Source organism: Rhinolophus sinicus, linkage group LG10, assembly GCF_036562045.2.
Source record: "Rhinolophus sinicus isolate RSC01 linkage group LG10, ASM3656204v1, whole genome shotgun sequence".
NCBI classification, from domain to species: Eukaryota; Metazoa; Chordata; class Mammalia; order Chiroptera; family Rhinolophidae; genus Rhinolophus; species Rhinolophus sinicus.
In genome coordinates this window covers 94,456,690-94,477,944 of record NC_133759.1, presented here as the reverse complement: position 1 = coordinate 94,477,944, position 21,255 = coordinate 94,456,690, and the positions used below count along the sequence as shown (strand labels likewise).

Below are 21,255 nucleotides of genomic sequence, written 5' to 3'. Positions count from 1 at the left end.
TAAAAGTCAGATAGTGACAACATCCAAAATGCATTTGAGAAGGACTTCTTCCAATGAAGGCAGAGGATGGGTTAGAAGGGGCAAGACTAGCGTTAGTAATTAGGCCCATTCAAAAGCTCTATTATAATCTGAGTGAGAAACGATGGTGATCTAATTATGGAAGAGCTAGCCAATATGGAGAGAAGGGGATGGATTCCAAGGATATTTATAGGGTGGAGTCATGGAGACTGGGAGACGGGTTGACTATGGGCTGAGGGAGAGGATGGATTCAAGGGTCAATCTGAGGTTCCTGCTTGAGTAAGTATTAGATTGGTGCAAAAGTAATTGCAGTTTTTGCAATTATTTTTCACCTTTTCAACCGCAATTACTTTTACAACAACCTAATAGTAGTAGGTCAGTGGTCAATCCCTAGGTTTGTCCTAAGCTTGTGGTGGGACTTCCGTGAAGCCACTTCTTTCCTCAGATCTTTAGTTTTCTTATTAGATGAAGGTAATCATACCCAGTCACCAACTTTGCAGGATGTGGGGATCCACTGATAAAATCTGTGTGAGAAGTAGCCTCTGGTGCTCTTTCTATGACCCTAAAAGGAAAGGATGTCCTTACCCTGTTTCTCTCTGTAATTTGTGCTCTAACATAGTCTTCCTTCCTTATCTGCAATTCTAAGCATTTGATCTCCCAGGAACTGGTGAGACCTCTGCCCATTCTGGCAGCTGAGGCCTCACTGGCGGGCCTATCTGGGGGGTTCTCAAACTGGCTTTTGTTGAAAACAATGAGATCATTGAGTGGGTGGAGCTGGGCCAGGCTTTCCTCAGCCTGTTTAAGGAGAAATGGGGTCTTTATGACTTCTATACTTATGGCTCTTTTCCAGTCCCTTCCATAGCTCCCATGTGCCCCACTGCCCCCTTTTCCTTCTTCTTTTCCCCCTGAGGTTATGGGTTTGCAGAAAACTGGCAGCCTCCACATTTTCTCCTCTTGCATCAGTCTCCCTGGAGAGAGGTCCAGATGGACCAAGGGCTATAATGGCTGCATTATATCAGGCGTGGTTTCTTTTTCCACCACCCCCCCGCCCCCTTCTGGGGAAAAGAAGGGCAAATCATTGAAAGGGTTTCCTTTGGAAGGAGACTGGAGTGCTATGGAAAGAGGTGATTCTAAGTGGTGGGAAAGATGTCAGGCTCCTTGTATTCTAGAAGCTCATTACCTCTTGACTTCTTGGTGTTAGATTTGGGGTTTGGGTAAGAAGGCACATGTTAAACTAGGCTTTCAGTTACGTGGTGATAGGAACATGGCTGTGGAAATGAAACTCAGCAGTGTCGGGGGAACAGCCTGAGTTTCTGATCCATAGGCTGCCCCTTCCTGTCTGCCTTCCACACGCACACACGCGTGCAGGCACCCCTTCTCCATAACTATGTGGACGGCTTGTTAGGGGAACTTGGAAGTTGGTTGCCTCACTGGTTTGCAGCAATTTTAAGAAGGGAGGGGGATGGGCTACGAAACAGTGACTTGGCTTCTAGGAACCCAATAGTAAAAACTACCTTCTGTGTGGCCTGTTAGTGTTTGCAAAGGACTTTCACAGATGACCTTGTAGGGGAGGAGAAAAGAACTCGCCCTCTGTCTGTGCAAGTTCTCCATGAACCCTGTAACAGAGGACAGGTTAACAAGAGAAAAACAGAAGTTTATTAACATGTACACATGGGAGATACCCAGGGGAAAATGAGTAAGTCACTTAGAATTCAGGCTTCAGTAGCATCTTCAATGACGAACAATACATTTGTAGAGAAATGACAGAACGAAGGAAAGAGGTATTATGCCTCTATAGGTGGTAAGCTGCCGGCAAATATATGGGAAGCTAGTGGTCGATAAAGGCTACTTAATAAAGTTTGTTGTGCAGATTCCTTCTCCAAGCTGATAGGGTCCACAGTTGTCTCTGGTGATTAACTTTTGTCTTTCTTGGTAGAAGGGGCGGAGGGATGCCTTTGAAAATTTATGTCCTGCTTTTAGGCAAATAGTGGAAGGGCGGGGAGCTTTTCTTGTATTTGCTTCTCAAGTCCCTTCAGTTCAAAATATCCTTATGCCAAAATGGTATATTGGGATGGCAGATTCTGCCGCCCCTCAGCCTTCTCTAATCTTCACGATGTTGTGAGAGATGCAGGTGACAGGTGAAAGGCAGGAAAACAGCTGGCCTTGCTCACATCCCCTGGTAGGGTGCTTGGCGCACGATTGGCTTCAATAAGTATCGGTGGAATGAGTGAGTGGGCTTGCAAATGTACAGGCTGGGGCTCAGAAGAGGTACTGCGGCTTGGCACACAACCCAGAGCAAATACGTGATGGAGTCAAGCCAGGAGGGACTTGGTCTTCCCGATGCCATGTGCCCCGTAGTTTGTACTATATTATGCTGCTTAATAAGTAATTATTGATGCAGTTGCACCAGCATCCTTCCTCTCTGTCCTCTGGGAATGTCTGGATGGCCTGACGCTTGGATCATCGTCTACTGACGTTTAGCTTACTTTAATTTTTTATACTGATGGGTTTAGAAGCAAAATACAGTGGTGTGATATTGTGAAAGTTGCTTGTGCTCTTTTTCAAATGCTTCACCTGTAAAAGTGAAGTGAGGGGAAGCACTGCACAGAGAGGATGGCACATAAAGAACCTTCATGGAAAGGTTATGGAGCAGCACATAGAATGAGGGAAAAGCTGAAGGACCAGGGCTCGGAAAGGACAGGATCCAGGAATTCATAGTTTCTTCAGGTGCGAGAGGTGGGGTGCCAGCGCCAGCCATTTTCACCACGTGTCACTCATCTTGAAATTTAGGTCATGAGACCTGTGCTGGCTTGTCATGACTGATTCTACAGGCGCTCAGTCAGCATGCAGCGAGAGGGGAATATTTCTCTAAATGCTCATCGGGGCACTGTTATCCCGTGGTGGCAGGGATGCTGCAGGCCAGGACAACAGATGTCCAAGATGAATTAGGAGGGCCTTTCCAAGTTCTAACCTTCTCGACTTGTGCTTCGGCTTGATTTGTCCTTTAGGATGCAAAGAAACATTGGGTGAGATTGATCAAGCTTACTGGGATATTTAATCAGAGCCTAAAAGGGCCCAAGCACCCATATTCAGGGCAGGCTGCTTTTTGTTTATTTGCTTTTGCTCATGGGATGGTCCACCTATTCCCCTCTTTCTAAGCATATGCTCAAGGGTCCTGTGATCTGAGAGGTTCATTTTCTTCACTTCCTCTGTGTCTTATCCACAAAGTTTATCTTTACAGTATGGCCACTTACTTCTTGCATTGGTCCTTCCCTTCAAGTTAATCTGATAAACAAGCATTGTGGTTATTTACCAAACACTGGTTGCTAGCGAGGCTGTTGTCAGGCAATGTTTTCACTTTTTTGTCTTTCTCAGAAATAGTTAAGAGAGTACCCCATTTCCTTGAACTGTTCTTATCTAATTCCAATAAATACCCATAATGGGCTATTCCGGACACTGCAGAACACATCTGCAAACTCTTCTTGGGTGAGCCATTTTGAGGGCCTTGCAGGTGCCTGCTGGTTAAGCTCCCCAATCCCAAGACGTCGGCCCTCTTTGGGCAGAGACATTGCTCATCTTTGTAGAGGCAATCAAGAGAGAGGCATGAAGAAGATTAAATAATGACCCTGCTGACCAAAGGAGTAAACAGTGCTTATCTAAACATCCTTTGGTATTTAACATAAAAGCAAAACACAGGACCAGGAGCTGGTTGGAAGGGTACTGGGTCTTGTGGGGGATTGGGAGAAAATGTAATGGGAAATGGTTGGTGAAAAGGAGTGTTGACTTAATGCATTGTTTGGAAATTTCCTTAATAAAAGGTTAAAAAAACCCAGGCCAAGTAGCTTTGGCTCTTGGCCAGGCTTGTTGATGGCACCATCTTGTTTTACAGTGTTGCTTCTGGAGCTGGTCCCCTGGCAGCGATGGTGCTGCTCAAGTCAGTCCTTGGAGCAAGAGGAGATCCCCATTCTCTACACTAGGGACAGCCTTTAAAGATCCCCCTTCCATTGCCTTTCTGTTCTCTCAAAAAGGAATGCCTCTGCTTGTGGGCCCCTGAGCGTCTGTCCCTTATTTGGCCATGACTTTGGCATGTTGGTTTGTTTCCATTCCTTTGGAGTCAGAGGTGGAATGAGCATGGATTGGGAAATCTTGGTTCTGATTTCCCAGCCATCTCTTCTCCCCTCTTTTTTCTCCTTCTTAGAAAACAAAATAATACATACTGATTTGTTATATTACTGTCCTAAATACGGGCAAGCATTGTCATTAGATTAGAATAGCTTCATCTGCTTTTCAGAAACCCTTTTCCAGTGCTTGCCTGTCCTGGATGTCACCATTTCCTTTCAGTAGGAAAACAGGCAGAGTAGTCTGTGATTTGCATAGTATCACCTACCGTGTTTCTCCGAAAATAAGCCCTAGCTGGACCATCAGCTCTAATGCGTCATTTGAAGCAAAAATTAATATAAGACCAGTATTATATTATATTATAGGATACCTGGTCTTATAATAAAATAAGACCGGGTCTTATATTAATTTTTGCTCCAAGAGACACATTAGAGCTGGTGGTCCAGCTAGGTCTTATTTTCAGGGAAACACGGAGCTAGTTAAAAAATTTTAATATTACAATTTCCAAACACAACCAAAAGGAGAGCGACTACATTATGACCCCCTCAGAAAGCCATTATCTCTATTTAACAATTATCAAGGTTTGCCACATGTGTACATAACTAGTTCTGGAGAAAATGATCCCAATGATATTTATAAAACACAAATACTTTACAAAGAGTTCTTTTACACTTGTTCATTTTATTTAAACAAATATTCATAAGCAGGTACTTTTCAAACATTTTACAACAACCCTACTAAGTAGATTCTATCATTCCCCCCATCTTATAGATGAGAAAACTGAGGCACAGAGAGGTTAACCGACTTGCCCAAGCTCACAGAACTTATTAGCGTCAGAACTAGTATGTCAATGTGTTTTTTTATTTGATCTTAGTGATGCTGTGAGAGAGTAATTATTAATTATTCTGTGCACTTATTTAATTAGTCTGGGAAATGGAGGGCTCAAGTGAAACACTTCCATACAAATTGCATTTGTCAGTTTTATTCATCTAATAGGGTAACACCAAGGTGATAAAACTAGTTTAAAAATTAGATAACAGATGTGTGAGTGCTTGGTGGAAAGTTCGTGAACTTAATTGTCCTACCTTTTCGTATGTACTATTTTTTTAATAGTGAAAAAAGGAATGCTGCAATAAGATTGCTAAATTAGATACACAACTGGTTAATTAATATCCTAGGGGCAACAAAGCCAAAACCTTTGGACTTCTCTCTTCTGGATAGAAATCATTTGCATCTCTATTGTATCTTATTAGGTTTTTTCAAGTTGACATCTGGTTTTACCGGGTTGTACAACAGCTGCCCTAACTAATTGTAAATAGTCTTTTGAAGGTATGTTTCCTCCCACAGAGTCCAAAGGACCTTAGACTGGCCTCTCAGAGCCTATGACCTGTGCCCTGTGCAGCATTGAAAGAGACCTTGGTCATCTTTTGACTCATTTCCAGGGTTTGAAAGGAGAGTCATCTAGAGAGCAGTGCAGCTGGTACTCAGAACTAAGCTTTGTGAGCCCTAGACTTCCCCTCTGTGTTGTGCTGCTATCGCTTTTAAGTTTTGGGAAAAAGAATTTAAAATGTTAAAATTGATTCAGTGGAGCAGGAGAATTCTCTGAGCCTAGAAAAGTATCACCTGGGAAACCTATTAAAAATACAGATGTCTGAGTCCTTCTCTAGAGAATATAATTCTCCGTTTGTCTAGGATGGGGCCTGGGATTTTCTATTTTTCACAGCATTTCCGGGTATTGTGCAGTTAACTAGGTTAAGTCCCACCATGATGGCATTAAGAGTATGAGCAAGAAATGAAAGAGGCCCACGTTATCACCCACACAGGCAGGCAGGGCAAAGACCCTCCAGGAACAATAAGAGGGACCAGCAAGGCAGCACCCCCCTAGCATCACCAGTGGCTAAGATCCCCCATACTCTTCAGAGAGTTAGATGGACCAAAAGCTGGGGGAGGGCGGTGTCCATAAAAATAGCCACTGGGATGAGCAGAGTACTATTTGCTTCTGCCGAGCACAGGGTGTTTCTCAAGGTAGTTTGGGAAGTGCTAGTACTTTGTCTTCCCTGTTTTTCTTATCTGAAGCAGCTGGGAAGGGGGTTGACCACAGAGTTGTTTTGCAAATTTGTTTTAGTCCTGTTGTTTCTCTTTCCCCAGAGGGAGTTTTACAGATTCGAAGCTTAGAGAGGCATTTGAAATTTGTCTGAGGGTAAATAGTCCTTAAAGGGATGGCTCTGGGTGTGAAGGCCCCAAGCCTTAGGAAAAATGGGTCAGGGCTGTTTCTGACTGCAGTGTGCTTTTGGGGTCTGGCTTCGTGTCGAAACAGGTTCCAGGCTGTTCCGGGCAATTCTATTTTCTTTCGGGCGAGTGACCTTATGTTTTAGGTGTTTAGGGCCAGCTTATTTTCCCAAGTGGTCATCAGAAGATGCAAGTTTTGCTCAAGGACTTTGGGGCCTGGGCAACCTGTGTTTTGCCCAAAGTGAACACTCCAGCGTTGGCTGCTCTTAGGCATTGGGATCCTGACACGGCCTGCCTGTGGGCTTACAAGCTTGGCGGTGCAGGCGGGAGGCGTTTACAGAGGGCAGGAGGGTACACAGAAACTGCTTTTCCATCAAAGCCAGAAAGGGGGGCAGGGTGGGAAATCTTGGATAGTCCTTCTCCCTTCCTGGACGCACATCGCTCACAACTTGTTTCCTGAAAATCCTCATACGCTCCAGTGGTGAGAGACGGCTTCCTGCCGATCTGCTGAGCCAGCTCCTTGTCAGGGAGGAGATGAGAGCAAGATGTGGTCAGAGAAGGGGTGTGTGGGCTGAGCTGGCTGCTCAGTAGCCCTATGGCCCCTCTGTGAGGGGACAGCAGTGTCTTTGGTCCTGAGAGCAGTGTCAGGGCACCACGTGGGCATAGATGGACCTAGCTTGGGGCAGTGGGAAGCTTCGAAAGCAGTGTTTCGTCCATCAGTAACACTGCACAGATGGTGGTGATGAAACATGACCCTGCCTTTTGCTTCTAGAAGAAAGGACCTTCCTGGATAACATCTGCAACCCCATTTGGGAAAAGGGTTATTTCAAAAATATTAGCCCTGAAGTTCTTCCAGGGCCTTCCTCGTTCCCCCGCCCCATGCTGTGCTCTTACCTATTTCTCTCCTCTGCGGATAGTCACCATCTAAGAGCTGAGTCTCCTTCTTGTGACCTCACATATGTCCTCAAAGCTTCTATCCTCACCATCAAATTGTGTTTTAGACTATGGTTCCTGGCAGTGCTTTCATTTTATGTTTGTACCTTCTAAGAGAGGCAGAGCAGAAAACTGCATTAAAAGTATGGTCAGGGCCAAAAAACCTGGGTTTGAATTCCGGCTCTGACAATATGCTGTGAGAGCTTGGGCAAGTTACATGTCTGAGTTCCCAGGGTCCTCAGTCACAAAACGGGGAAAGGATTAGTACCTTCCTCATACGTGTGTTGTGAAGGTGAAATGATTTAAATACATGTGAACAAAATAGATTGCAACTTTTCTGGTTTCCCAAGCTCAGAATGATCCAGGATGTGGTGGAAGCAGGAAGATGATGGGTGGGCCGGGTAATGCATGCGACACTGATAGTTCTGAAGTTCGCTTGCCTTAAACGTTTGTTGAGATCTTATGGTCTCGGGTGGTAGTTTTGATCTGAATCGCTCAGAGAGAGATCACAGTAGGTGGTTAGGTCCCCCAACCCCAGGGTTTCTGTCTGCTTCAGTACATCTGGGATGGGGCCCGACTGTCTGCATTTTTGGTTAGTTCTTAGGCAGGGCTGATGCTACTCGTCCCCAAAGGGCAGTTAGGTAGAAGAAGCAAGATGTACCTTGTAGATTCAGAAGACTTGAATGATGGCCATTAGGTCCCGGTTACAGAGAAATGGTTTGGGTTCAGCATAAGAACTTTAACTACCAGATGTGGTCAAATATGGAGTGGGTGGTCTCGGGAGATCCCTGTCACTGGAGATGTCCAGTGCTGAATGGCCCTCTGTCGGATTCCTGTATACAAGGGAGAAGTTTCATTCATTCACTCATTCATTTATGCACTGAATAAACATATACGGCCTTCCTGGTAGGGACTAGGAGCCGAGGAGAAGCCTTGAACTAGGCAGCCATGCCCCCTGCTCTTTGGGAACCCATAGTCTAGTGGGTTTGACTATGATTCCTAAGGTCCCTTTCAACGCTGAGGCTCTGAGAGTTCTGTGGTAATGGGGGCAGATCCTCAGAATAAGAAGCTGCGGAGAAATGCTTACCCTTCTGAGGATGAGTGGCTGAGAACTGGCAAGACTGGACACCTGTGAGGTTCAGTCTGGATTGTTTCTTTGCAGCACCTTAGGGTCACTGGATGAATGATTTTTCTCCTCTCTAAGACTCAGAAGAGGCAGAGAAGGTATTTATCAGGAGTACATTTTCTGTGGGAAAATTTACATCCCATTGGCACCCAAATGGACCATTAAACGCTGAACCCCAGAATAGCGGTCCATTATGCAGTCTGTGAAAGCAGACCCAGGAAATGGGGCTGCAGGAATGAGCTCATTGCTTTTTATCTTTCTTGAGCAATATACTGGAGAGTTAATGGCTGGGGAGACTTAGAGGGAAATAGGTAAATTCCATCAATTTTTCTGGGTCCTTCCGTCATAATTTCGGTTGAAAGCAATAATGATAACCACTAACCTTTACTGAGCTGCACTCTGTACTGGCCTGGTGTTAAGCCCTTTTCATGCATTTTGTTGTTTTACTCTGAGAGCCCTATCAAGAAAGTATATTATCCTCATTTTTGCAGAAGAGGAAACAAACATTCAGAGAGGTAAAGTAACTTGCTCACGGCCATAGAGATTGTAACTGTGAGAGCTGGAGTTGAAACTTCAGTCTCTAGGACTTCACAGCATGTTTTAAACTCCTAGCACACTGAACGACTCCGTTCACTTACTCGTTCATTCAGCAATTAGCTGTCATTCTTTTACTGAATAAATGTTAAGCACTGATATGTGTAAGCAAAACGGTAAGCAAAACGGCTTGGCATCTGTCCTTGTGGGGCTTACAGTTTATCTCCCTCAGACAAATGGATGGATCCTCCCTAAGATCCTTGGCTGGTTCAATGCTCAAGAGAAAGGGCTGGGAAACAGAACCTGGCACGTTAGCTACTGACCCAAAGTTTCCATGTAGCGACATTTTCTCTCCACAGCTGGGTTTTGGACTTCGCTGTATTTTTACATTTCCCTGATGAGTTTCTTCTTGTCCAAGGTTGGCTGTTGAAGGGCTTCACATAGTACAAGAGACAATTCTTGGGGCATTTGCCTTTTGACAGCACTCTCGGGGTAAAGGGGGATCTGAGAGTCAGGAGTCCCAGAACTTAGAGCTGGAAATGACTCTAGAGTGACTCTAGAGACTTCAGTGTCCCTGTCTTGCTGGGAAATGTCACCTCTTCCAAAACCAGGGTGGTCCCTGCAGATTCCTTTGGCTTTCTGTGCTGGCCTCAGCCTATGTTTTCTTCTTATTAAAAGTAGTTTCAAATTAGGTTTTCAGTTTTCAAAGTAAATACGTGATAATTATTTTAAGAAATCAACCAATTTTTTAGAATTATGCAACTTACATTGTGCACATCTTCTGTCGTCCCCCGAGAGAACCACCAATAACAATGGGCATTAGTGGTTCGCCAGTCGTTTTCAATGCATAAACTCATGTGTACCAGTATTAGTTTTTCATTAAAAGGGATTTTAAAAATGCATACTTTCCTAAAATTTATTTTTTATCTAACTCAATTTTTGACATTCTTTCCATATTAATACATATAGATTCACTGAATTCTTTTTTTTGTTAGACTCCAATTTCTCTTCCATCACAAACCCTTTTGGCCCCTGATCTCGACGTTCTGTAGATGCTTTCTTTCTGCTTTTAACGTGGATGAGCTAGTTGAAGCATCCGTTTGGCTCTAGGAACCTTGTTTGGTGTCGCTTTGCCTTTGGTGAGGGATTCTTAACCTCAGCTTCAAGGGGTCTATGGCAAGACAGAAACCAATGTACAGTTTTAGAAACAAAAAAAAAAAGGACTTTATTGGAAGGATAACACACAGAACTACTAGGTCTCAGGAAATCTGAACCACTGGGTCTCAGAAAGGCCCGGCCAAGGCAGGTCTGGGAATCCATGCAGCGGGAACAAAGAGACAGGTGAATTTTTCCCATCCGTTCAGTTCTTGCAACATTACTCCATTGGCGTAGCTTGGATCATGGACCACCCTTGACCAGGGCCAGGGAGGTCACTTTGATAGTCTCACCAAAACATGCACAGGGGAGAGGTATTCCCTTAAAGAAAAAATTGGGGTGCTGATACTAAAAATTGGTGGATGCAGTGCTGGAAAATCAATCCAGGTACACAATAGCGCCCATAGATCCTGAGAAATTTTGAGTATGTGTTTGCACGTATATGTTCCCAGGACCCAGAAAAAGTTAAGACCACTGCTTTAGTTCCATTGACTCCATCGGGTTGTGTCTGAACTCAACAATGATCCCCAGGAACACAAAATTCGTACCCAGCTTCCTCCTGGTTTTCTTTTTGTTCCTTAGGCCCTTATGGCCACCCCATTTCTTCGGCACAGAGGTGCTTGGGGGTGGTCCTGCCTGCTTCAGTTAGAATGACCAGCCGCTGTTCCCAGGAGGGTGGAGTCCATCACCTCGGGAGACAAATGTTTGTTCTTATTCTTTGCAGGCAACTTTTTGCTCCAGCCTACACAGAAACCCATTACACTCCAAGTGGTAACCCTCAAACCACCACGCTGAAGTCTGAGGTAAGTCAGCTCCACAAATATCTATCAAGCAGATGCCCTACCTGGTCCCACCCCTGGGAAGTGAGCAGATGGTGCTGCATGATGGAGATGGTTCCTCACTGAAGGGACTGCTTCTCCTGACCAGAGACCAAGGGAGCCAGCAGCAGAAGCCAAACGTGAATTTGTTGTTTCCTAAGTGTACCCTGTCCTAAAATACAAACACTATTTTAGGATAACTACATCTTATTAAAATTGGTATACATCGTTGTGAAGTGTACATTTTTTTGGCTTTATGTTAATTAATCACATTAACAAAAGTTTAAGTGAAAAAAATGATTTGCCAGCAATCCTGTCATCTCACCCAATCAGATGTTTAAATGTTTCTTTTTTGTATGGATGTGTGAGGGTTTGTCGTCTGCCTTTTTCATAGGATTTCACGTTATGAAGGTTTTCTTATTTTGCTGGTATATCCATATTGGGAATTTTCCCCCTCAAAGTTGTTTTTTGTGTATGGATGTTTGCACAAAGATTTATCATTTAAAAAATGGTCTTTCGATGGATACATTTTTGTTTGCTTCACCACACCTCTCAGGTGGACATTAAAGATAGTGAATCATATTCGTTTCATGGTTTGCTAGCTTTTCCTACCAGGGGACCTGTTAGAATCTGTACGTTCAGAGCAGTGGTTCTCAACCAGGAGTGATTTTGTTTGAAATCATTTCTTTTACTTAAACTTTTGTTGATATGTGGGTAAGTAACATGAAGCAAAATAAATAAATAAATAAATAAATTATATATATATATATATATATATTTCATGATGATTTATACCAGTTTTAATCAGATGCACTTACCTTAAAATATTCTGTTTGTTTGTTTGACCATTTTAGCCAGGAAAGGAGGGGACACTTGGCCATGTCTGGAGACAGTTTCAATTGTCATGACTGAGAGGTGGATGCCATTGTTACCTAGTAGGTCCAGGCCAGGGTTACTGCTAAACATCCTACAATGCACAGGACAGACCCTACCCACACATAGAATTAGTCAGCACCAAATGTCACTATTGCCCAAGTTAAGAGACAGTTGGGATTGCAGTGACCCTTCTCAGACTCTGGGCTGTTGAGATGGCCTGAAGGAGCAGGGAAGATGGACTCTGGCAGGAGCAGTGATAGCCTTTGCCTTTGGTGCAGGACATGGTGGACTTTTGTGGCATGTAGATGTGAGAGGTGTGGTGTGGGGACAGCAGGATTGGCCCCTCTGCCTCAGTGCTCCTCCAGCAGCTTCCCGTGGAACCTGAGAGTCCCACATAGCCCATTATTTAAAATATCCCTGCCAGAGTGTGAGAATGTCTAGAAGACAACGACAGCCATGATCAGTCATTAGCAACTCAGATTACTTTATCAAATTACTCTGGAATGAGGATAAACCTAAGAGGTCTAGAGTAACTAGGTAGCTGAGGGGCTCTGTTGGATCATTGAATGTGAAGATCAATGTTACCTTCTTCACCAAGACCTACCTGGATGGGGAAGGAGTTGGCAGTGTGGCCCGTGCCCACAGCAGGCAGGTTGGCTGGGTCTTTTCCTCTCTGGGGAAGCTGTCCAGCTGTGGTATGTCCACACGTCTTCTTCAATGCCCCTTGGGGAAACTTGTCCTTCTGAGACTTCTGTTCCCTGCCTCAGGGAGGCTGGGAGGGGACCGACATGCCTCGAAAGCCCTAGCCATGAGGACCTCACAAAGCACCCTCTGAGTCTGACTCCCCCATTTGTATACCCACAGCTCAAGAATGGGTCTCAGTACACAAGTTTGCCATGAGCTCATGCTTCCTGCTATGAAAGCCCCCTCCGGCCGAGAAGCTCAGAAGGAATGTAATGACTTCATGGCTTCCTTTACTTGCTCTTTGTGCTCTCAGAATTAAGCAGAGATGATGTAGGGTCCTTTCAGAAACAGACGAATGGGAGAGAACTTCCCCTCACTCCCAGAATGCCCCTCCTTCCTGAAGGTCTTTTTGACTGAAGCACATCCCAGTAGAAGAATGGGACAACTCATTGTTTTCTCACATCCCCTGCTAAAGAAGAGCAAAGCCCCCACCCAGCCCCGTGGGGCTCCCCCTCGGCTTTCTTATTTGGGAGCTGAAGACTCAGAGAGAAATGGGAGCGGCAGGGGGCTTGACCCAGATGTTGAGGACTACACTCTACTACCAAACTTGGCCTGGGGCAGCGGGAGTGCGGGAATCTTATCAGACTCAGCAGACCCAGCCTGCAGCCTGCAGCCCTAATCTAGGTCTTGTCACTGGGGGAATGGGCCTGTGAATGTGTTCCAGTAGAAAGAGTTACAGAGTTTGGGGTCTGAAGCCAGGGTTTTAGTCTTGGCTTTAACTAGCTATGTGACCTGAAACAACCCTTTTGGCTACAATAGTGTTAAGTTTCTTCCTCTGAAAATTGGATATGCTAAGATCTGACTCTCGGGGCTATGGAAGGGTAAGATGAATCACTGATTTTATGGGAATTTATAAACATCTCTTCCAACGCCACATTTTACAGATGAAGACATTGAGATAAGAGAAAAAGTAACGTGCTTAAGTTCAGATAACCAGCAAGTGGCGAGGCGTAGACTAGAACTCAAGTCTCCATTGGTGGTAAAGACAATAGAATTTTGATAAATTAATTCCTATGAACTTTGCTGGGTGGGTCTGCTTTTGCTGGGAGAGACAGAGCATGGAGTCTGAAATCAGGCCACTGGGGTTTGAATCTTCACTTTGCTATGTGGCCTTGTGAATGACAAAACCTCTCTACCCTTTAGTTTCCTTTTTTAAAAAATGGGAATAATAATATCTATCTCGTAAGGCTGTGGTCAGAATTAAAGGGGGAAAAAATCATTGCAAGTTGTTTATCCAGTAGTAAGAGCTGGATATATGTTAGCTTCTACTGTGAATAACACTGAATGGCAGGTATTATGATCACATGAGATGATGTGTGTGAAAGCCCTTTGTAAATTTAAGGCATGTTACACAAGTCAGTTGTGATGCTCTTTTAGAGGGCGCCCAGGCAGGGTGCACTGTTAGCATCAAAGATGGGAAGAGGTACAGGCACTCTTCACACCCATCCCTGTGAGACAGATTAGTTAGTATGTTGGTAGGTAGACAGGGGGGTCCCTGGTGGGATAAACAAAAAAGCAGCCATATCCTGAAACTCCAGGTCCTGGAATGTCTCCTTCACTCCAGGACAGAGACATGAGAATACTCCTGGAGGTTAATAGATAATCTCAGATCCCTTCTGGCCGGACAAAGGAGCAGATCTGATAGATAGGAATGGGTTACTTTGTTAATCCCATCAGGATGGGCAAACAGGACAAACCTGATAGATGAATTCCATTAGAAGGCTACAGCCCCCTTCCCCAAGCAGGCAGGGGAAGGTATAAAAGTAAAAGCCTTTTGCCTTAGTTAGTGGGCACCCCCATTCGGGACGCCCTCCCGCTCGGGAGCTGCAACCTCTTCTCCTGCCTCTAATAAACTATCTTCCTTTACAACTCCTTACTGCTCCCTTGTCCGTGTGTCCATGCTTCGGCCTCACGAGACACAATCCCAGCCCACACCCCAAAACTGCCGGCAGATCCTACATCATGTACATCACCTGGGTCTGAATTCTCTTTATCTGTGGAGGTACCAGGACGTTCACGACTGTAGTTGGCCCACATTTCTGAACTTCTTGACGCTCGGTCATTCCAATGTCTACGAGCCCCATTTACCCCACACAGACCCGGCCCCCTCTTCCACCATGAATGATCCTGGGTCGTGGAGTAACATGGCCCCATCCTAAGGATCAGGTTCAAACCGTGAGCACTTGATGATGTGCCTCCAGGTCCCAGAGCCGGGGGGTAGGTGGAGAAGCCATGTGACAGGCTGGCATTGAAACAGATGGAATCCTGGCTAGAGGAGGGTTGTGCCCGCCTCCCTGCTTTCACATGTGCTGCTGGGTGGCCCTGGCACGGCGGCTTTCCTCTGTGCTCCCCTGGAGGCCGGGTCTGACTTGTTTCAGGTCCAGGAGAGTTTGATGCAAACAAAGAGAGGGGCTGGTGCCTGGCCCTCCTTCCAACTGCCTGCGCGTCCGTGGGCGGAGGAGCCCACTGCTGGCCGGACGATGATCAGTGGTCCAGAGACTGACCCTAAGTTGCGTGCCAGCCTGGCCTGTGTACTATGGTCAGGCTGCATGGCTCAGCTGGGCAGGATGTAGAGCTGGGGCCGGGGAAGGCCGAGGATTCAGTCTCCTCGTGAGCCTCCAGCTCCCTCCAGGCCACACCCTGCCTTTGACAAAGGAGAGTTTAATGCTGATGGTCTGATCACTAATGTTCATCGCTGGCTGCTGTGGGCCAGGTGTCCTGTGCTGGCTTCTTGATCCGGTGTTCTCACAGCCCTCCCTGAGGCAGAGGCTGAAAGCGCTGACGGTCAGAGAGGTGGTGGAACTGTTTACGTGGCTGTAGGTGTGGGCGCTTGCCTTTCAATCCAGCCTGGCCATGCCAACATGCTTGAACTTAATTAATAGGCTATACTTGTGCCAGAGCTGGGCAGGAGGTGGAGCCAGACAATATAGACGAGTGGGCTAGCTGTCTCCAAGGTCACATTCCTGCCTTCTAGGCACCAAGGAATGTCTATAAGCAAGTATGGCCCTGCTGGTGGATCACTTGGACTGTTACACAGGAGAATGCCAGAGAGTTCTGAATGGTCCTGCTCGGGCTCAGGCTGTTGGGAGGGATACGATGTTTTTAGAACTGGCTCTACCCTACGGGTTTCACCATCTCTCTCTTCTGACCAGCTTCTCTCTCTTGACCATTTGGGAAGGAGCTTGTTAGAATGTGCCCTTTGTTATCACCCCTTGCTGTGCCCGGGACAGTTCTGGTTTGTGCCCGTTGGTCTGGTTTCACACGTCAGCACTCTCAGCAGTGTCCTGGTTTGCCTCCTAAATGCTCTGATTACCCTACTTATAAAACGCTCTGCTGGCACTTCCAACCTTCATTTCAAGCCACGCTTCACAGTTTGTAATGCTGTCTTTGCATGGCTTTTTAATTCAGATTGGCTCTCCCCAGACCATACATCCTGCGAAGGCTGGAGCTGTGTCTGTGTGGTCATTATTGTGTCTCGGGGGCCTAGCCCAGGGCCTGGCACACAGCGGGCTCCACAGCTGTTTGTAGTAGCAGAGCAATCCAGCCGGGCTGGGTAGACCAGATGGCCCTATGACACACCGACTGAAGAACAGCGTCAGACCTCTGGGTGGCCATGGATGCAGGTGCCCAATTCAGTCTGATCCAGACACTCAGGCATTCTGGGGCGGTGCGGAAGAGCGGGGGGCTATCTTCTCCCCAGGGCTGCTGTAACCATGAAGCATGAGCTTGCAGGTTTAAAACAACAGAACTGTATTCTCTTACAGTTTTGGAGGCTGGAAGTCCAAAGTCAAGGTGTTGGCCGGGCCAGGCTCTCTTTGTAGTCTTTAGGGAAGAATCCTTCCTTGCCTCTTTCTAGCTTCTGATGGCCCCTGGCCATCCTTGGTGCTCCTTGCATATAGCTTCGTCACTCTAATCCCTGCCTCTCTTGTCACATGCCTTTCTCCTGTGTGCGTGTCTGTCTGTGTTCTCTCTTCTTCGAAGGACACCAGTCCAGTATGACTTCATCTTAATGACATTTGCAAAGACCCTATTCCTAATGAGATCACATTCTGAGGTTCTGGGTAGACATGAATTTTGGGGGGACATTATTTCACCCTGTATGGGATCACAGAGATGATTCTAGTGGGGAGATGGGCTCTTGAGGAGCCGGTGTTTCCTGTGGTCTCATCCTGTCATGGAAAGAGCTCTGAACTACCTCTGAAATCCTCATTCTCCAACTCGCAGGGGACCTTTGACAAATTTTTTTGCTCCTCAGCTTCTTCATCTCTTCAGTGGGGATGATGATATCTGCCCTGTCCCGCCTCCCCGGACTCCTGTGAGGATCAAATAAAATGGAGGCTTGGAAAGCGCTTTGCAGGTTGTAAGGTTAGGCTAGAAATATAACCATCCGTGACCTTCACGAGACACTAACATTGCCATGCTTATCAGTGTTCTTTGGCCTGACCACCCCTCTCTCCTTGCTAGGATCACTGCTTTTACCACGGGACAGTGAGGAACGCAGAACAGTCCAGTGTCACGCTCAGCACTTGCCGGGGAATGAGGTAAGAGGCCCTGACAGTTCTTGGTGGCACTTGGCACTCTCCCCAGGAATGGAGTTTCAGGACAAGCAGGGCTGGCCTTAGGCAAGGACCTTGAGAAGCTGTCCATTGAGAGTCCATGCAAGCCAGCTCCAAGAAAGGCTGAGCTTGGGAGGGACAAGGGAAATCCTAGATAATCCACAAACCCGCTGGGCTTGAGTTTTCTCTTTCCTGAGGAACTTTTGGTTTTAGTGTTAGTGAGTTACGATGAAGCCAATAGAGCAGGAGACAACTGCCATCGAAGAGACGGTTCATTGTACTCAAGGTCCCAAGAGGAGGGGTCACCCCAGGCTGGGGACAGGAACATGCCAGGAAGCGCAGGGGCCATTCAGGAGGCAGAGGGAGAAGGGGAAATGTGGCAAGAATCTTTATTGTGGTTTCTGCAGGAAGGAACAAGCGAGGCTTAGGATTGGTTAGTTGAATAATTTTAGTGGGTTCTGGGGCACAGCAGCTGTCCCTAGTTGCCTGGTATCCTGCCTGGGGTGAGCTGGGCAGGGGGTTAGTGGCCCAGAGAGTGAAAGCCACATTTGAAAGGCATGCTCATTGGCAAGTTGTTTACTGTCTCTAGGAATTGGCTAACCCTCAGAGGGGCGAGGCCCCAGATGTCAAAGCATCAGAATGTAGAAAATGAAAGATATGGTTTGTATACTTGAAATTGATGAGTTTGAGCATTTATTTCCACTTCTCCTTTGTTCTTTTCTGGTAGAAGTACTTGTAGACAGTGAAAAAGGAAATGGGCAGCTAGTGAAAAAAGAGGGTGGGAAGATAAAGGAGAAGCAAGGATAATTCTAAAGACAGAAAATGAACTGACAAATTCCAACTGAGTGACACGTTGGAAAGAGAGTGACTCTTCATTCTCTGAGCCAGACTACCTGCGTTTGAGCCAGTAGCAGTTTACCAGCTGGTGACACTGGGCCTCAGTGGTCTGTCTCATTCATAAAATGTGGAGATAAGGAACATATCCCGAGTGTCGTGAAGATTGGATGTGTTCATAGAAATCTAACGTGTAGAGCAGGCGGGCACATAGGAATACTCGGTCACCTAGACACTTGGTTCCAGGTGTGGCCCGCAGAGGGTGGCATCACCTGGGAGCTGGTTCAAAATGCAGTATCTCTGGTCCCACCCAGACCTACTGAATCAAGTCTGCATTTTACCAAGATCCCCAGGTAATTTGTGTACCCATCACAGTTTGTACCTGAGAATACGTGTTCCTTGAGACCCAAAATTATATTTCAAATATCTGTTTCTCTCCTCCAGCCTACCCAAGTGCTTTGTATATAGTAGGATCTATGCATGTATGTTGAAGTAACAAATATCATTTATTTAGATTCTTCCCGTCCTCCCCTCCTTTGGAAAAGAATTGATGATCTGAAAAATGTGTATTTTAATTGCTTATACTAGTTGCCTGAGTTTTCATGTGGTCCCTATACCCAGTGTGTTGGTAAACTGGCTCTATGAAAATAAAGGGGAAAAGAAGCCCTGACTTGTAACATCTACCGATACGCTGGTAAAAATACTCCCACCGTGACAAATTTAAAGCTGTCAGCATGATGTTACTGAAGGCAGACTCGGGAAGACATGCACACACTGGCTCTCATGAGCCAGCAGGAGGGATTCCCACTGTGTACCCTTCCTCTCCGTTGACTGATTCATTTCACGCTTGTTTCTTTCATTCAGCAAATTAATTTTGGGTGCCTACTTTATGTCCATACTCTGCACAGGTGGAGGAAAGACAGGCATTGAAAAGTACTTTCCTGAGCCCTCAGTTTCCTCATCTGTAAAATGGGCATGGGTGATAGGCATGCTAGAGAATGTGATGTACTGTGAGTCCTGCAGCCCTCCACAGGCATACAGGATTATTATCATCTTATACCATCTAATCACAGTGAAACCGTGCTCAGACTTACCCAGGATCGCATGCAAATACACGACCCTTTGCGCTGCAGATCCCATGTGTTTGTTTATAAATTGGGCCATGTCTCCTCTGTCCGCTTCATGGTGAGTCACCGGAGGGAATTAGGCAGGAAGCAAGCTTGGCTGGGAGGCCATCACAGTGGCCCCAGATCCCCTGCTTAAGTGACCTGATTGAACCAAGCCAACTGGACTCCCGGTAGTGTTTACAGGCCCAGCCACCACCACCTGCAGTCTGCAAGTAAACAAAGGTCTTTCCCAAGAAGGAGGAAGGGGAACATGCAGGTGTGACTTGCTTCTCTCTGGCCTCTTCCTCTGTCCCCTTGGGCTGAAGCAGTGGGAATTTGGCCTGGCCTCTTGTAAATCATTCCCGCAGCTGTGCTGACAGGGGGAAACCGGGTGAGCCATCCATATGTTTCTGTTTTTCATGCTTCCCTCTGGTGGGGTCCCACCCGCCTTAGTTTCCCAGCCGCCTCACCATGCACCTTACGAAACCAAGGGTGTCTGTGGGCCCAGCTGATTTAAGAGCTGGAGACTCCTGCCAGATGGCTCCATTCAGACTCTGGAGAGGGAGCAGCTGCAGCAGCAGCCTCCAAACCCTCAAGTCTCGCCAGGCTCATAAAGCCAATGCTGCAATGGAAAAAATCTCCTTAGTGACTGTGCTTCTCTCCTGGAAACATGAGGATGTGATTGGAGAAAATAGGTGGGAGTTGTACCAAGTGGGCTTTTCAGGTTAATGACACAAATACAGTGGAATTCAGCTGAGTTTCTAGATGGTTGCTGGGCCCCCTCTTCTCTCCAAAGCAATCCTTCAGGCTACTTTAGTGAAGAAGTAATACATGATCATAATAAAAAAAACAACTTCAAATAGTCCAAGAATGTACAATGAAAGATAGGTCTCTTTCTCACCCCAAAATTCCAGAATCCCCCTTTCCTGGAGGCAGCCGTTGTTAGCAGTCCCTTTAGGAATATGCCTTGCCAAAAAGAACATAGATGTGTAATGCCGTGCTTTGTAATCTTATCTGGGCCACCGACCCCTTTGAAAATTGTGTGGCAGCTAAGGATATTTATAAACTACACCAATAAAAAGATATGGCACACCATTTCGTTAGAGATTTCGGATGTCCATACCCGCCAAGGGACGCATCCTTTAAACGTCTATGCAACTGCTTGCATTCGCAAATGCATTGCAAACTAACACAAAATTGAAGTGTAAGGAGCGATGGTTATTTGTGAAGAAATCTAGGCAGCTCTGGGCTGACGTGCCCTTGATGAACCTGTGGGATCTGGGAGACTCTGTGTGTGTGTGTGTGTGTGTGTGTGTGTGTGTGTGTGTGTGTGTGTGACTAGCTCTCTATCAGCAGGCGAGATACTGATCGCAGTAAAAACATTTTTTTTAAACCTGATTGGTCAGTTTATTTTTAAAGAAAATGCTTATTAAAAATGATCATTACATGGGGGCAGCCGGTTAGCTCAGTTGGTTAGAGTGCGGGGCTCTTAACAACAAAGTTGCCGGTTCGATCCCCACATGGGCCACTGTGAGCTGCGCCCTCCTCAACCTAGATTGAAACAACTACTTGACTTGGAGCTGATGGGTCCTGGAAAAACACACTTAAATAAATAAAAGTTGTTTTTTTTTTAATGATCATTACATAGCGAATTGTATGTTAAACTTTCAAATAGTACAGGCATATAAAATTAAAGAAGTGAAAGTTCTTTATCCCGTCCCTCCCTTTCAACCAATCCCATTCCCCATCTGCAATCACTGTTGGGGGATACATAATTGACACACATAATTGTGTGTATGTATGTTTTTTAAAATCTAAATGACGGTACCCTATACATACCATTCTGTAAAATTTTTTTACAATTTAACGTTATGTCTTCGGCACACAGAGATCTGTGTCATTCTTTGAATGGCTGCACGGTTTCTTAGGTACTAATGTCTGGGAAGTTTAATTACGTAGAAAGTCTGTCAAAGACACACAATAGATCATCTGTAGATCTATTTGATGCATCACTCTTATAACAGATCTGTCCTCAAAACTCGGGGGCCTGTACCCATTGTGGTTATACCTCACCCCGTTCCCTGGACTCAGAGTCTGTGAGAGAGAGAATATGAGACTGGGAATGCATGCGAGGGTATGAGTGTGAACGTGTGCTTGATGGCCTGGAAGGAGCTCAAAATGTAGAGTCCGGGGACCTGAGTTTGAGA

At 46.0% G+C, this 21,255-nt stretch overlaps 1 protein-coding gene and 1 long non-coding RNA gene across 4 annotated transcripts in view; one reads left to right on the top strand and one right to left on the bottom strand.

Annotated features, from left to right (window-relative positions):
* Window positions 1–21,255, top strand: part of ADAM19 (ADAM metallopeptidase domain 19) — a 76,965-nt gene that overhangs the window by 20,241 nt on the left and 35,469 nt on the right. For 2 of the 3 annotated variants that reach the window (XM_019740367.2, XM_074313848.1), the window contains 2 exons: window positions 10,839–10,917; window positions 17,017–17,093. In XM_019740367.2, coding sequence (XP_019595926.2) covers window positions 10,839–10,917; window positions 17,017–17,093 — 156 coding nt within the window. Of the gene's footprint in view, window positions 1–10,838; window positions 10,918–15,901; window positions 16,176–17,016; window positions 17,094–21,255 lie in introns of those variants that run through there. The other variant, XM_074313849.1, reaches the window with a different exon arrangement.
* Window positions 10,159–15,760, bottom strand: LOC141567297 (uncharacterized). The gene is made up of 3 exons (XR_012489850.1): window positions 11,751–15,760; window positions 10,959–11,104; window positions 10,159–10,803 (listed from the first exon to the last, which is right to left on the bottom strand). It is a non-coding gene; the product is annotated as an uncharacterized LOC141567297 (long non-coding RNA).